The following is a 14,159-nucleotide window of genomic DNA, read 5'->3' on the forward strand; positions in this document are numbered from 1 at the left end:
TTATGTTATGTTATGTTATGTTAGTTATGTTATGTTATGTTATGTTATGTTATGTTAGTTATGTTATGTTAGTTATGTTATGTTATGTTATGTTATGTTATGTTATGTTATGTTATGTTACCTTACATTATGTTACGTTACGTTATGTTATGTTAGGTTAGGTTATGTTATGTTATGTTACCTTACGTTATGTTATGTTGTTATTAGCTGTTGCATTTGAATGCTGAGATTACACAAGGGACAATAGGGAGGAGGAAGTGCTGGCCACCAGGTGATCTCTGATCCCCAGCCAGGCTTTCCCAGATGGGCTCATCCTGGCATGTGACAGGGCTTAGTGCCCATTCTGAGGATGGGGGAGCTGGGTGTGTGTGGCTGGGGCAGGGCTGATCCTCCACCTTCCTGCCTCTGCTCCAGGATTACATGCAGAACGTCCATGGGAAGGAGATTGATCTGCTGAGAACCACGGTGAAGGTGCCGGGCAAGCGGCTCCCCAGGGCCACAGCAGCAGCAGCAGCAGCAGCAGCAGCGCCCAGCGCCAGCCCCAAAGCCAACGGGCTGGCCAAGGAGCGGAGCAGCTCGCAGCTGGCAGGAGGAACAGGTAAGAGCTGGTGTGGATGGCACAGAGCCAGCAGCTGTCCCTCCACAATGTGTCAGCAGCCCCCAGCTTTGCTGAGCTGAGAGCAGAAGCCCTTCGGAGGGGTCTTGCTTTCACCACCCTCAGGGAGTCCCTGTGGTGGGCCTCAGCATTTCTCTGCGGGTCCCAGGCAAGCTGCTCGTAGGATTTTGTGCTGGTTGATGTCCAGGACAGAAAAATGTCAAAGGGTTTAAGTGTCAGTGTGAACCCCTGAGGAATTTCCTCACCCTGAGGAGAGTGTTGAGGCTGGTGAGCTGCTACGCATGGTGGAAGCTGCTGCTCCCTAAACCAGAGGAAATCCCACGGCTTTGGGATTGGTTTCTTGGTTTCTGACAAGTTGTCTTCTGTTTCTTTCTGGTTTTGGGACCCTATTTCCTGCTCACTTTCCCCTGGAGAAATGGTGAAGATGTGGTTTGGGATCATCACTCTGAGTGCACATTGAGGAGTTGCCCCAGAGTGTGGTGAGGTGAGATGGGGAGGCTGGCTGCCCCTCTGGCCTCTCACAGAGCTCCTGTCACACTCCTCCTCTCACAGAGCTCCTGTCACACTCCTCCTCTCACAGAGTTCCTGCCATGCTCCTCCTTGCTGCTGCTGCCATGGGAGGTTCTCACCCTGCCTGGGTTGAGCTTGGAGCCTTCCTACCCACGTTTCCAGAGCCTTTCCTGCATTCTTGGGGCTGGTGTCCTTGGCCAGGGTGGGCAGTTTCCACCTGCCTTCTTCCCAGCTAGCTGTTGGCACAGTCTGGTGCACAGGTTATGGAGAAGGCTCTGTTTGGGATGCTGAGGGAGTGCTGGTGGTGCTGCTGATCACAGAAGTCCTTCCAAACCCAGTACTGCCACTGAGGGTGAACTGGGGTGACACATCCCCATCTTGTTCATTCCTGCTTTGTGCCCAGCTCTGCCCTGTGGTCAGATGCTGTGAGCACAGTGTTTCAGAGTGTCCTGGGGCTGAGGGGAGGGGGGATGCAGCTGGGGTGAGTGTCAGGAGCTGCTGGAGTCCTTGGCATCACAGACACACAGGGAATGGGGCACAGTAACATCACTGCTCACAGGGTGCCAAGGAGGACATCACGAGCCCTCCCAAACCCAAAGCACTGTTCTTGTCACATCAGAGGTGATAAACCATCTGTTCTGACCAGGGCTGTGCAGCTCTGCCTGTTCCTTGCCTTGGTTCTCCGCTGTACACTGATGCTCTTTCACCACCACAGCGTGTCCCAGCACGGGGACAGTTCTGGTTCTGCATGGGGACACTTCTCTGCCCACACCTCAGAGCTGCCTTGTCTGAGCTCTGACTTGGCAGAGCTCTCAGAGCAGGGGGAAGGATCCAGACCACAGAGGAGCCTATGCTGATGTCAAACCCACTGCTCAACGCCATGTCCTGCTTCCAGCAGTGCTCCCAGTCGGGTTGGGCTCACAGAACTGGGTTGGGATGTACCTGGATTACCGATCACTGCTGCTGGAAAAGCCGTGCATACTCACGGGGTATGGCATGAGACCCTTGAGTGGGCCACAGAGCTGGAGCAGGCACAGTGCACAGGGGCTGGAGTTAGAGCAGTTTACACACATTAGAGGAGATGCAGTTTCCTAGCAGGGGGGAAATGAATGTTGGAATAGTTTATCTGGAGAGCAGTTTGACTTAGCTCTGCCCGAGCCCTTAGACTGAGAGCAGTTTTCTGTTCACGAGATGTGCTTTGGTCCAGCTTGTGGGTGTTGCTGGGCACGTGTGTGCAGGGCTGGGGCACGGTGGTCATTGCCATGTCGGGTCTGTCCTTTGGGATCCCCTGCTGGCTGCCTGTCCTGGGCCCATGAGCACAGCAGTGCTGGGAGCTGTGTCCACACAGGGCTCAGCACTTCAAGCACATGTGGTGTGCCTGTCTTGGCTCAGGCTGTGTCTGCAGTGTCAGAAAGGTTTTCCTTCTGGTACACAATCAGTAAAGACTTTTCTGAGGAATTTTTTTATCTGTCTCTCTGATGCCTCCAAGCCCAGCAGCAGTGGATGCAGTCACCAAGTGCACTGATGGGACACAGACCCTCTGAGGTGATGTGCTCTTATCCCTGTGCAATGCCCAGGGCTGGATTTACAGTTAATGGAGAACCTGCCTGGCTTCAAATTAGCAGTGACCTCACAGTTTTGCCACCTTGGGACTGTGGATGGGACTGTTACTGGATCCACAGGGCATCTCTCATCTGACACATATTTTGGGAACTGGAGAGGAAGCACTTCAAAGTTTGCAGTTCTTTGCCAGTCACAAGTTAATCTTCAGAGGACACAAGCTTTGGAGACATGAGGGATTTGCTGTCTTGCCCCAGGAGTCTCTGGGCTAAACCAGGTGGCTGGTGGTTAGAGTCCAGAGCAAGTATCTGTGGTTCCTCTGTGACCTGAACTCTGCAGAGGTGAGTGAGTGTGCTGGCTGATGTCCAGTGCACACACAGTCCTTACTTGGGGTGAGGAAAGACCAGGGACATAGAGGGGGAGAAGAAGAATAAAACAGTGTCACCTTGCCCTGTATGTGGATGAAATAGATGGATGCAGTGCTCTGGTGAGGATTCAGAATAACTCCAAAGCAGGTATGGACAGTTTCGAGCTAAATACAGTAGGAATGAGGAAGGGACTTGTGTTTGTGAAACCAGTGGGGGCTCTGAGCTCAGTCATGATTGTGACCCAGTATTTAAACCATTCAAGAGGCAACTTTACTCTAGTTAATCTTGGTTTTATTTTGGGTGGGATGAGTTCCCATTGTCCAGAGGGGGCCATGGAGATGCTCCATGGTCTGGAGCCCCCTCCTACAGAGATGGGCTGAGACAGCTGGAGGTGTTAACCTGGAGAAGAGAAGGCTCTAGAGAGAAGACATTAAAGCTCTTCCAGTGCCTCAGGCTGGAGAGGGAGCTTGGACAAGGACCTGAAGTGACAGGACAAGGGGGACTGAAGGAGGGGAGGTTTAGATTGGATATTAGGAAGTCCTTCCATGTGGGGTGGTGAGACCCTGGCAGTGGTTGGCCAGAGAAGCTGTGGCTGCCCCATCACTGGAAGTGTCCAGGGCCAGTTTGGACAGGTCTTGGAGCAGCCTGGTCGGGTAGAAGGTGTCCTTGCCCATGGCAGGGGTGGGACTACAGTGGCTGGGGTGGAGAGGGCAGGAGAGGGATGAGCAGATCTGCCAGAGCTCACAGGTGCTATGGCCTGAAGGCAGGTATTCACTAGAGGTGTGGCACTGTCAAGTGTCTCCTGCAAATCCCTGCTGCTCCTCTTCCTGCTGGAATGTCAGTTCTCTTGCCCTGTCCCTCACAGTCCCCCAGGTGGATCCTTGCTGTGGTTCATCGGGTTCACCTGTCTTTGTGTTGTGCTGCATCTCATGTTTCTGGCCCAACGAGCTCGTAGCAAAGTGCAGATGGGATGAAAAGGGACTTCAGTGAGGGAGGAAAGCTGGCAGCACAAGACACAGTGTCAGTCAGCACAAGAGCCCAGCCTCAGCCCAGCTGAGCCCTGGTTCGTGCTTTGCAGAGGTTTGTAGGGACCTGCTGCAAGGGGAGCCGGGCAGGGGGACACTGGAGCCGGGATCTGTGACCTGTGCAGGTTTCTACACTCGTACCACAGCCATGCATGGAGCGTGGAGCTGGCTCTGTGTCACAGCTCACTGAGGCAGGGGATGCCAAGAGCTGAACTCCAGGAAGCCTGCCTTGGAGTGGGAGGTGAGGAGAAGTGGAGGAGGAGGCTGCAGCAATGCTGAGATGCTTGTGGTTGCAGGCAGCGATTGGAGGTGTTTCCAGCAGCAGAAGGAAACGACTCAGCACGGAGTTGTGAGCTTGAGCTCCAGAGGGTTTTTGGGTGGGGACTGCTGTGGGTCAGTTCCCTCCAGCCCGGGGAACAGTCTGCATGGTCTGACAAGCGTGCTGGGGCCAGTGCCAGTGTGAGTCCTCTTCCTCCTCCTGCTTCTGCAGCATCACTCCTGCATCTCCTCCAGGGAGAGCATTTTCTGGGATGTGCTAGGAGGCATGGCTTGGGATGCAGGCCTTGTTTGATGCTCCCATTTGCTCTGAGGTGATGAGGGTCCAGCTGTCCCTGGCCGAGTTCTGTGTGCTGCACAGCACAGGCTGGGGAGCCGTGGGTGCAGAGTGGGGCAGCGTGTCCATCCCTGGGGCTCTGTGCCGGGTGGGCTGGTGGGAGGGAGCCTGTGCAGGCTTGGCTGCTCCAAACATTGGGATGGCAGGGGACGATGCTGGGTCTCCAGGCAGCTTGGGATCTTGGCTGGGCTCATGCTGATGCCTGCCAGCTCTGTTGTGGCCTCTGGGGAGGAAGGCCGGGAGCCATTGCACAGGGCAGAGCACGGTGCCGGTGCCGGGGAGCGCGGCGGTGGCAGGGCCCCCCCGCCAGGCCCGTGCCCCCCGATGCTCTGCCTCTGCAGAGTGAGGGATTGGCTCCCCCAGGCCGGGGTTGCTGAGCCTGCTGTGATCATGTCACGTCGGGCTCCGTCGATGTTAACATCTCATTATCTTTGTTACTGTAATTACATTATCCGCTGCTTTATGCAGAATTATTCTCCGAGGACTAATTGATGGATCCATGTTTAATTCATTAATCATTAGCATCAAATTCGACAATTACAGTGCACACTGATTGTGGAATTTCAAATGTAATGAGGGAAGAATTAACAAAGAAAAGGGAAAACCTGTTTCCCTGGCACACCGCTGCTCGCCGTGGGGGACAATGACATTGAGGGAAGAAGAGCAGTGAGAGCAGGGTGGTGCAGGTCATGGCAGACAGGAGGCTGCTGGATCATGTCCTGCCTTTCCCCTGGTCATGGCTGCCCGACAGATTCTTCAGGTCAGAGCAGGGTCATTAATGTCCTACAAAAGAATGAAAATTGGGGACTCTGGAGGGAAAGCTCAGCTCTGACTTCTGAAACAAAGTTGGTTTTGCTTTTTGCTTCCCCCCCCAGCAGCAGCTTGTGTCACCCTGCCCTGGCACGTGTCCAGGAGCATCCCGAGTTCCAGCTGTGCTCCACACTCTGCAGGGAAAGCCGGATGGAATTTGTTGTCCCTGGGATTTGCCCCTGGTCCCACGGCTGCTCTGTTCCATGCACAGCTCCACAGCCACCACGTGTTGTTTCGGTGTGTTCTGCACAGAGGCAGGATCCTGTCTGCTGTGCTCCTTACTGTGGTCCCCGTGAGCTGGGCAGCAGAAGGAAAACCAGAGCAGGCCCCCAGTGCCTCCCAGTCAGCCTGAGGGACTGCTTGGGCTGGGCTGGGGGCAGTGCCCATGCACAGCTGGTTTGGTGCCAGCTGTGGGGACACGCCTGCCCTCCCTCCCTCCCTCCCTCCAGCTGTGATTTCAGCTTGCTCACTTGGTTTTCTGTGGAGTCTGACTGTGAAAGTCCAATGTTAGTCACATTTCAGCCAAGGGCCGTGGCAGGGGCTGGAAGTGGATGATCTTTGAGGCCACTTCCAACCCAAACCAGTCTGGGATTCTGAAACTCAGACATGGGGATGCCGAGCTGAAAGGAAGAGGGTGAGGGTCTGTCTATTCCTCCATGTGGGACTTCTCCCCTTCCCAATAACATATTAAAGGGTTGTTTGTAGTCTGAAGATGAAGCTGAGATGAGAGATTTACTGAAATTGATCTGTAATTAATATTTTGCATCATGAATCATGTATAAAATACTGCAAATTCATATGTATATTATAAATATTATACATTCACCATTACAGTCATACAGTAACCTCTTACGAATGTTTATCTGCATGTCTGAAGGTGGAGGATGAATCCAAATGCGAGGCTTGAGCTGTTGGTTTAAAGTTTGGCAATGAGTGGAAGCTAGAAATTGTCAGGACTCTGTGGGAAGAGGAGGAGTGTGGCTGCAACCAGTGGGATGACACGAGGCAGGACAGGAGCAGCAGTCCTTGGTGCCTGGCTCTAGTGCTGGACAGAAGGAGGACTGAGATTCTGCTGGGTCAGCTCAAGGTTTTATTTGCTAAGATATGCTACAGTTAAGATGAATTTTGTATTTCCAGGCATTGCAACCTGATTATCTCAGCTGTTATTTCTTTCTAAAGAAGGAATACTCAGGCAAAGAGAAGGTGAAGCCAAAAGCACGTGCTAATTCTGTGCCCCCAGTTTGGAGCCCAGGAACTGCTTTTTCTCTCTCAAGAATTTGGCCTTTTCTTAGCCCTTTTCACCATTCCTGAGTGGCTCCAGTGTGCCCCAGGCAGTCAGAACAGGAGGAACAAGTTGTTAGAGGCTGGTTTGGGCAAGGGTAGGTGTAAGTCACCTGAACATGGGTATTTTCTGGGTATTTTGCAGTGGTGGCTGGGTTGGATCCTATGTCCCCAAAGCAAATACTCTGCTCTGAGTATTTCAGTTGCTGACACCCGTGAGCTGTGGCTGCCCTGTCCTGAAAGTGTCCAAGTTGGGTGGGGCTTTGAGCACCCTGGGCTGCTGGAGGAGTCCCTGGCCCACTGCTGAGCGAGCCCTGTGCCCAGAGGAGATGGAGGATGCCCTCAGGTCTGTGCTCCATGCTGCTGTTGTGGGGAGCCTCTGCAGCTCCAGCACCGTGCAGTGCTCTGTGCCCCCCATGGCCCCCAGCCCCTGCAGCACAGTCTGAGCTGTGCCTACAGCTCTGCCATCCCCTCCTTGTCCAGCCCAGTGACAGAGTGAGGCCGTGTCCTCACAGCCACAGCTCCCACACGGCTCCTGCTCTCGGAGCAGGCAGCTCCAGCAGCCTGGGAGAGGTTCATGCAGGGATCAGAGCATGAAGGGAGCTGTGCTTCCTCCTTCCACACCCCAGCTCTACCTGCCCTCCCCAGTGGAAAAGCAGATTGATTTTCTCCTACCCAACAGTATAATCACTAACCCTAATTAGAGATAATTACAGGGAGTTGATATACTTTTTCCTTACCAGATCGCTAAGGAGCCGTGCAGTGCAGGGCTGAGCAGGGAGAAGGCCTTGGAGAAAAGAAGGAGAAGAGGAGCAGGGAGGGAGAAGCACAAGGCAGCAGAGTGCCATGGTGATCAGAGCCCTGGCCAAGGTGTCCAGGGCAGCCAGGTGGGCACAGGGTGGGCATGGGGCAGATAGCCAGGCCTGGGGGCTGCAGCTGTAGCTCTCAGCATCCTGAATTCTGGAACATCTAGCTTAGATGCCTTGCATGGGGGCACCTGGAAAAGCTACAAGGGTGTAATTAGTGGCCACCTGTGAAAATCCAGGTAAATAACTTGCCTGGTGCTGCCAGGGAGGGTTGGGCTGGAGGGGCAGAGTGTTCTCCAAGGTGGACTGAGAGCCTTCTCCAGCAAACCAGGTTTCCTCATCCATACAGCCTAGGCTTGTGCTGCAGGAGGAAGAGGGGCCAGGAAGTGACTTGCTGCAGGCCACAAAGTCCAACTCTGCTGTCACACAGCCCCAGCTCGTCCCTGACCGCAGGCAGTGGCTCCAGTTGTGAGTCTGTCTGGACCTGCCTCTGCCATCAGCACACAGGGCCTTTGCCTGGGGTCTGCACTCTGCTGCTGGACAGGGAGGTGTCCCAGAGGAACATGGAAAAGCTCATCACTATCAGGCAAGGGACAGAGCCACACTATTCTCCAAACAGAGCAGGGCTTGCTCCATCCCCTTGAATTTGTGTACCCCAGGAGGTTGTGCTGCATGCCAAGCAGCCTCTGTGGACAAAGCAGGCAGGGGTGGATAAAGCTTTGTATGAGTGAATGGCTTTAGAAACCAGAGTTATGTAGGAAAATACAGCAATTCCAGCATCCCTGGATGGCTCTTTCCCAGTTGCACTTGGGAGCTGGGGCTGGGGGCTGTTGCTCATCGGTCACTGCAGTGCTGGTCCAGGTCCACACTCCTTAGCAAGCCTAGAAAGTTCTGGCTCTGCTTCCTCCCTTCCTGCAGTTCTGTCAGACCCAGACTCCTGCTCCACCTGTGCATGTAAATGGGGATCCATGGAGGTACTGCCTGAGGTAAGAATCCATCTCTCACCACCACCACAGGGATCTCAGGGATCTGTTCTGGGTTGTGTTTTAGACAGCATTACTTGCACGTTTCCTGTAGCTTGTGATAGCAGATTTCTTCAGGGACCGTAAGTGACACCTCTCTCCACAGCAACAGACCAGGAGAGTGATCTGGAACAGACCATGCTTCCTTCATCTGCTTCATTCCCAGTGCCTTGGTTTTCTGAGATAATTCTTTGTAATGTGTTGCAGAGCACATGACATTAATGTAGTGAAGTCACTGAAGGACTTTATGGAGTTGTTCTAAAGCCTTCATGGACTTTCTGAATGGTGGTTCCAAACAGCAGAACGGCTCCCAAGGAGAGCACTGCTGTTACCCCCCTTCAGCAATCACCAGACTAAATTCAGTAGTGCCTTACGTAAAAGTAACTTGGCTGTATTGTGCTGGTGTTCAGGCAGAGTGAAACTCAGATCAGAAATAGGGTATTAAACACACACATTCACAGACACATGCACACAAAAATGTATCTGAGCCAATTTCACCAAGCTGGAAGCAATTATGTGCCAGATCTTTTGGGAAAAGGAATTTAAACAGGGGAAAAAAAAGTGGAGTGTAATTAGGAGTTTTTAAAGAATATTTTACTGGATACCAGAAAGTTAAAAGGAAGGTTGTACTGCTTAAAAATATGTCAGTCTTGGTTGTCAGGAGATGTGAACTGTTCATTCTCTGTCCTGATAGTGAGAAGGGGAGGAGCGGGTGGAGGGAGCTGGCAGCATGGTGCTGCTGTGGTTTGTGCAGCTGTATAGTGTGTGTGTGAAAAGTGATAAAATGAACAGCAACATGATAAAGTAATGGGTAAGTGCTGCTCAGGAGTTGGAAGCTGCAGCCAGTTGGAGGCTGGTGGCACTGGTGTGGCCTGGCACAGCCAGCTGGAGCTGAAGTGGAGGCTCCTGCTGCCCTTCAGTCCCGTGCCAGCACTCCTGGCCCAACATCCTCCATGAGTGATTAATTGGGAGCAGCCTTTGAAGTGACCCTCCTGGCTTTACGGGAAGTATTCCAGCTCCTCGCATTCCCAGGCTCGCTGTGGCTGCAGCCACACAAAGGCTGTGTCACCGTTTGCTCTGGGCTCACAGGGGAGCCTGGCAGCCTTACACTGCCCTGGGTCATGCTCCACACCCACCAGATCCAGGGAGGAAGTGAAACATTTGACAAATGATGGTGGTGATGAGGAATTTGGGAACAAAGTCACTGATGAAGAGCACCAGCACAGCACAACTGCTGGGGAGAATCCTCCATCCCCTGCTCTATGGGGACAGGGGTGTCCCAGTTGATGGGGACACCAAAACTGCCCATCCCATGGAGAGGTTTCAGTTTTGGAGACAACTGGACAAGTCTGTCATTTCATCTCTGTTCCCCTCTCCCAGAGGAAAACCTCTCTTTCATCACTCTCACAGCTGCTTTACTTGGCAAAAACTCAACTCCTGTGTCTCAGTTCTCGCTCCAGGTGCTGAGCACAGGGCAGCTCCTGTGTCCTCCTTGGTGCTCTCTCTGTCTTGGTCTCCACAGCCTGGTGTGGATGTGCAGCGTGGTCTCCTTCACCACCATCCCATGCCAAAGCCTCATCTTTGCCCAGTTCTGGCTGCCTGGGTGACTGCTTGACCCTGTGACAATTGTTCAGCCTGAGAGTCACAAGAACAGTCTCTGCTCATGTATCTCACCAAGTCTCTAATCCTCAGCTATTACATGTTCCATGAAGTTTCCACATCACATACAAATAAAAGTGATGGATCCAGTGCCGGGAGCTCATTTCCCAGCTCACCTTCCACCTTGGCTGGCAAAGGACCCTGCACTGCCATGGCTGCACAGGGAATGCAGAACAGGAACCAGGAGAGTTACAGGCAGTGAAAGGGGTTTTCTCAAGATTATTAGGAACTAATGAATCCTAACCCCAGCATTCTTTCATTACTGCATGGGAATAATAGAATGGTTAATAAGGAGAAAAAGGAAAATGTTCAGTGAACGCTCATATCTGTGTTTGGGAAGAGGCAAGGTGATGTATCTCAGCATAGAGTGATGAATTCTTCATATTCCAGCTGTAATTAGGCAGCAAATTAAACAGCAGGTAGGAGATGTGGACATGTTGGAATCAGCAAGGCTGAATTATTTAATTCAGGAATTTTAGAAGACGTGGTCAAGGTCTTTTTTATGTGTGGATGGTGACAGTCAGTTTTGGGGTGGAGAGGACTTCCACAGGGCTCAGGTTAATGGATTCATGTGTCCATAGGATGAGACGAAAGATGATGGACAAGAAAGGCTGTAAAAACCAGGAACTGCTCTCAGAATCACCTTGTAGGAAGATTTGATGAGCTCAATATATTTAGCTTATTGGAGAAAAGGTTAAGAGGTAATTTCAGCACCATCTGTAAATACCTGTATAGGAGCAGAAATTTGGTGAGAGAGCTCTTTATCAGATGAAATGTACCAGGATCCAGTGGCAGTGGCAGAAGGAAGACAACTTAGGCCAGAAAGAAGGCCCAGATTTCAGAAATAAAGGCAATTAACCACTGGAATCACTTACCTAGCATCACTGTGATCTCTGTGGCACTGGCAATATTCAAGTCAGGATCAGATTTTCTGGCAGGTCCGTCATTGTTCGGGCAGGAGTGACGGAGGGGCAGACCTGTGATGTGACTTTGTGCTGTGCAGCAAAGCTTGGCCAGTGCGGGGGCTCCTTTGGCCACTCCCTGGCCCCAGGCCTGCCATTGCTCTTCCACAAATCCGCCTCTCCTCGCAGAGCTCGCCTTCCCTGGCCGTGGAGCTGCTCCCTGGGCAGGGTGGGGTGGCTCAGCCGGCAGTGAGGGCTGTGTGTGGGGGCTTGCTGCAGGCAGAGCTCAGGCTGGAGACAGATGGAGTAGCTGCAGCTGCCTGCAGTTCCCAGGCTGGCTGTGTGCTCTCGGTGCAGGATTTTGGGGGCAGTGTCACTGAAGTACCCATTCCTGTTGGGCCCTGTAGGGCTGTACGGTCGCCCTCTAAACCAAAGGTGAGTTGGTGTGGTGGCTGGAGAAGCACTGGCTCATCCTGCGTGTCCTGCAGCTTTGGCTGAGGAATGGGGGGTGTCCTGTCCTGCTGCCACAGCCAGCCCAGGCTCTCAGTTGTCCCAGAGACACCAGCACCATGCAGTTTTTGTCCTGACGGTTTTTACCCACCGTGAGTCAGCTTTGGTAGGAGCTGAGGTGTCACTTAGTTACTTAGCACGTGCAGATGTCCAAAACCATGCTCTGCAAGGCAGCACTGAGAGAGGAGGGAGATTCCCTGTGTCAGAGCATCTGTGAGGCCCAGTGCAAGGCAATGGCTCCTGCTGTGTGCAAGCTGGCAGATCCTGATGGCCCTGCTATGGAGCTGGGCTGGGAAACCTCAGTGGCCCACTTGGGATCAGTGATTCCACACAGACATTCCCAGTTGGCAGAGCTGGGAAGAACACCTGTCTGTCACCCTGGAACGTGCCCCGCCGTGTCTGGGAAGTGTATGGGTGCTGAGCATGGTGGGCTCCCGAGGAGAGCGCAGAGGTGGTGTCTTTGAAATGACACGTCTGCATCTTGGGGCTCCCCGTTGGGAGGAGCCAGCCCATGTGTTTTGGACTCATGGAAGTTGTTCAGGAGCAAGGAGCCAACAGTATCCAGGTAAGAGCATGCAGTGCTTTGTTTGGAAGCCCAGCCTGACAGAGACTCCTGACCCTGGACTGGCTCCGGGGCACGGGTGGCTCAGGGAACAGCAGCCATGGGGGCACCCAGGATGACCGTGTTCCATCCACAGCAGCTGCTGGCCCAGGGACATTGGGGGTGACTTATAGCCTGCCCAGCAGTGTTTTCACAGACAGGCAACTCTAGCAGGCTGCTTGGCTCTCGCCTCCCTTCAAGAACCTGTTGGTTTCTGGGAGTGGAGGTTTCCCACTGGCTGGAGTTGTGTTCCAGTCCAGCTCAGGGTCCCGAGTAGCCAGAGCTTTTGGGGAGGCTTTGAGCCATGTTCAGCTGCAGGCTCCAGCCAGGCTCTGGGGAGCCAGTAGGCTAAAGTGACTCACAGTAATCCTGTTTTTTATTTGGAATAAATGATGATGTGTTGGCAACAAGTGGTTGAGGGGCAGAGTGACAGATGACTCCTTGGGACACTGTTTGGCAGACACTCAATAACATTATTCTGCTCTGTGCTGTTGGCCTCTGCAGTACCAGAGAAAACAGGGTTTGCTCCATGCCAGGGTGTCCTCACCCATCCTGGAGCACCTCCATCACCCTCTTGAGCCACACTGACAGTCCCTCTGCAGCAGGGCCTGGCACTCCAGAGGAAACACCTGTCCTGTACTTGGTCATGGGCCCAGGGGGATCCCAAAAGTGCTCTCAAGCTCGTGCCTCTTTAAAATTCAGCATAGCCCGTTCCCTGTGCCAAAGTTAGTTTCCTCTACACTATAAGGGCCTGACAGCAGCATCCAGCACGTCACCAGGAAATTTCACCAGCCTCTGTGTTTTGTTTTGCCAATTTTTTCTTGAAAATATTAAAGAGATCCTAAAAAGATTCTCAAGTGACTGCAAATGATCTCCTTCCCCACTGGTGGTGTACTTTTGGCCAACTCCTCTTTATCCTGTTCCCTGGGCAGCCACACCTTAATGAAAAATTCCCGGTTTGCTCTGATCCAGGTGTTTCACCAAAGCATCTGGGCTGCCACATATCATGCCTGGGAAAAGGCCATTCTGGTTTTAGGTAATTTTCCATCCAGTGCCACATCATCAGTGGGGCTGTACTGAAAAGGCACCATGGAGCCTTGTGGGTTTCTTTTGGGGGGGTTGGGAGAGGGACTTGGGGAACTGTCAGCAGTTTGGGAGTTCAGTTCCTGCAGGTATTACCTCAGGGGCAGGTAGTATTTACATGTCACCTGTCACTTACCCGATTTACAGGGAACATATCCATGTCAGGGTGTCACTTCCAAAGGAAAACGATTCCTGAGAGTTCTGGCCTTGGAGGGACCACCCAGCAGCTCCCTCAGAGAAGCTGGAGTTGCAGAGTGGGAGGGAGGTCTGTGAGTGAGCAAGTGGCTGGGCTGGGAGGGAGTTCCTCCACAGCTGGGTGACTCCAGGCAGCTGGAGTGAGGTGCAGGGAGCTTGGAGGGCCTGCAGAGGCTGATGGAAGCTGTTCCTTGTTTCAGAATGAAACACTGGCATTTGTGGCAGGCTGTGCTGCTTCTCAGAAGTGTGATGAAAGGGCATGTCCTGCTGGGCTGGGGCTCCTGGGCTGGGGTGGCAGGCTGTGCTGCTTCTCAGAAGTGTGATGAAAGGGCATGTCCTGCTGGGCTGGGGCTCCTGGCCTGGCTGGGTGGGGGTGCAGGGGTCAGATCTGCATTCCCTAGGGCCCTGCTGGACTTCTCCCTCTGCAGGAGGACTTTCTCCCAGGCCCTCTGTTCCTGCTCTCGCTGCTTCACCTTCCTCTGCTCCGTGCCTGTGGCCATAACCAGGGCTGGGGGTGCTTGGGGCTTGTGCTGGCAGACACTGTTTGAGCTCTGAGCATCCCATCCCATCCCATCCCATCCCATCCCATCCCATCCCA

The 14,159-nt window shown here is 53.2% G+C and overlaps 1 protein-coding gene across 3 annotated transcripts in view; it reads left to right on the top strand.

Moving 5' to 3' along the window:
- The window catches only part of AGAP3 (ArfGAP with GTPase domain, ankyrin repeat and PH domain 3), a 116,583-nt gene that overhangs the window by 79,698 nt on the left and 22,726 nt on the right, over window positions 1-14,159 (top strand). For all 3 annotated transcript variants that reach the window (XM_015617822.1, XM_015617821.2, XM_033519879.1), the window contains exon 11: window positions 415-598. In XM_015617822.1, the coding sequence (XP_015473308.1) occupies window positions 415-598 (184 nt within the window). The remainder of the gene's footprint in view (window positions 1-414; window positions 599-14,159) is intronic.

The sequence above is a fragment of the Parus major genome, chromosome 2 (genome assembly GCF_001522545.3).
Source record: "Parus major isolate Abel chromosome 2, Parus_major1.1, whole genome shotgun sequence".
Classification (NCBI taxonomy): domain Eukaryota; kingdom Metazoa; phylum Chordata; class Aves; order Passeriformes; family Paridae; genus Parus; species Parus major.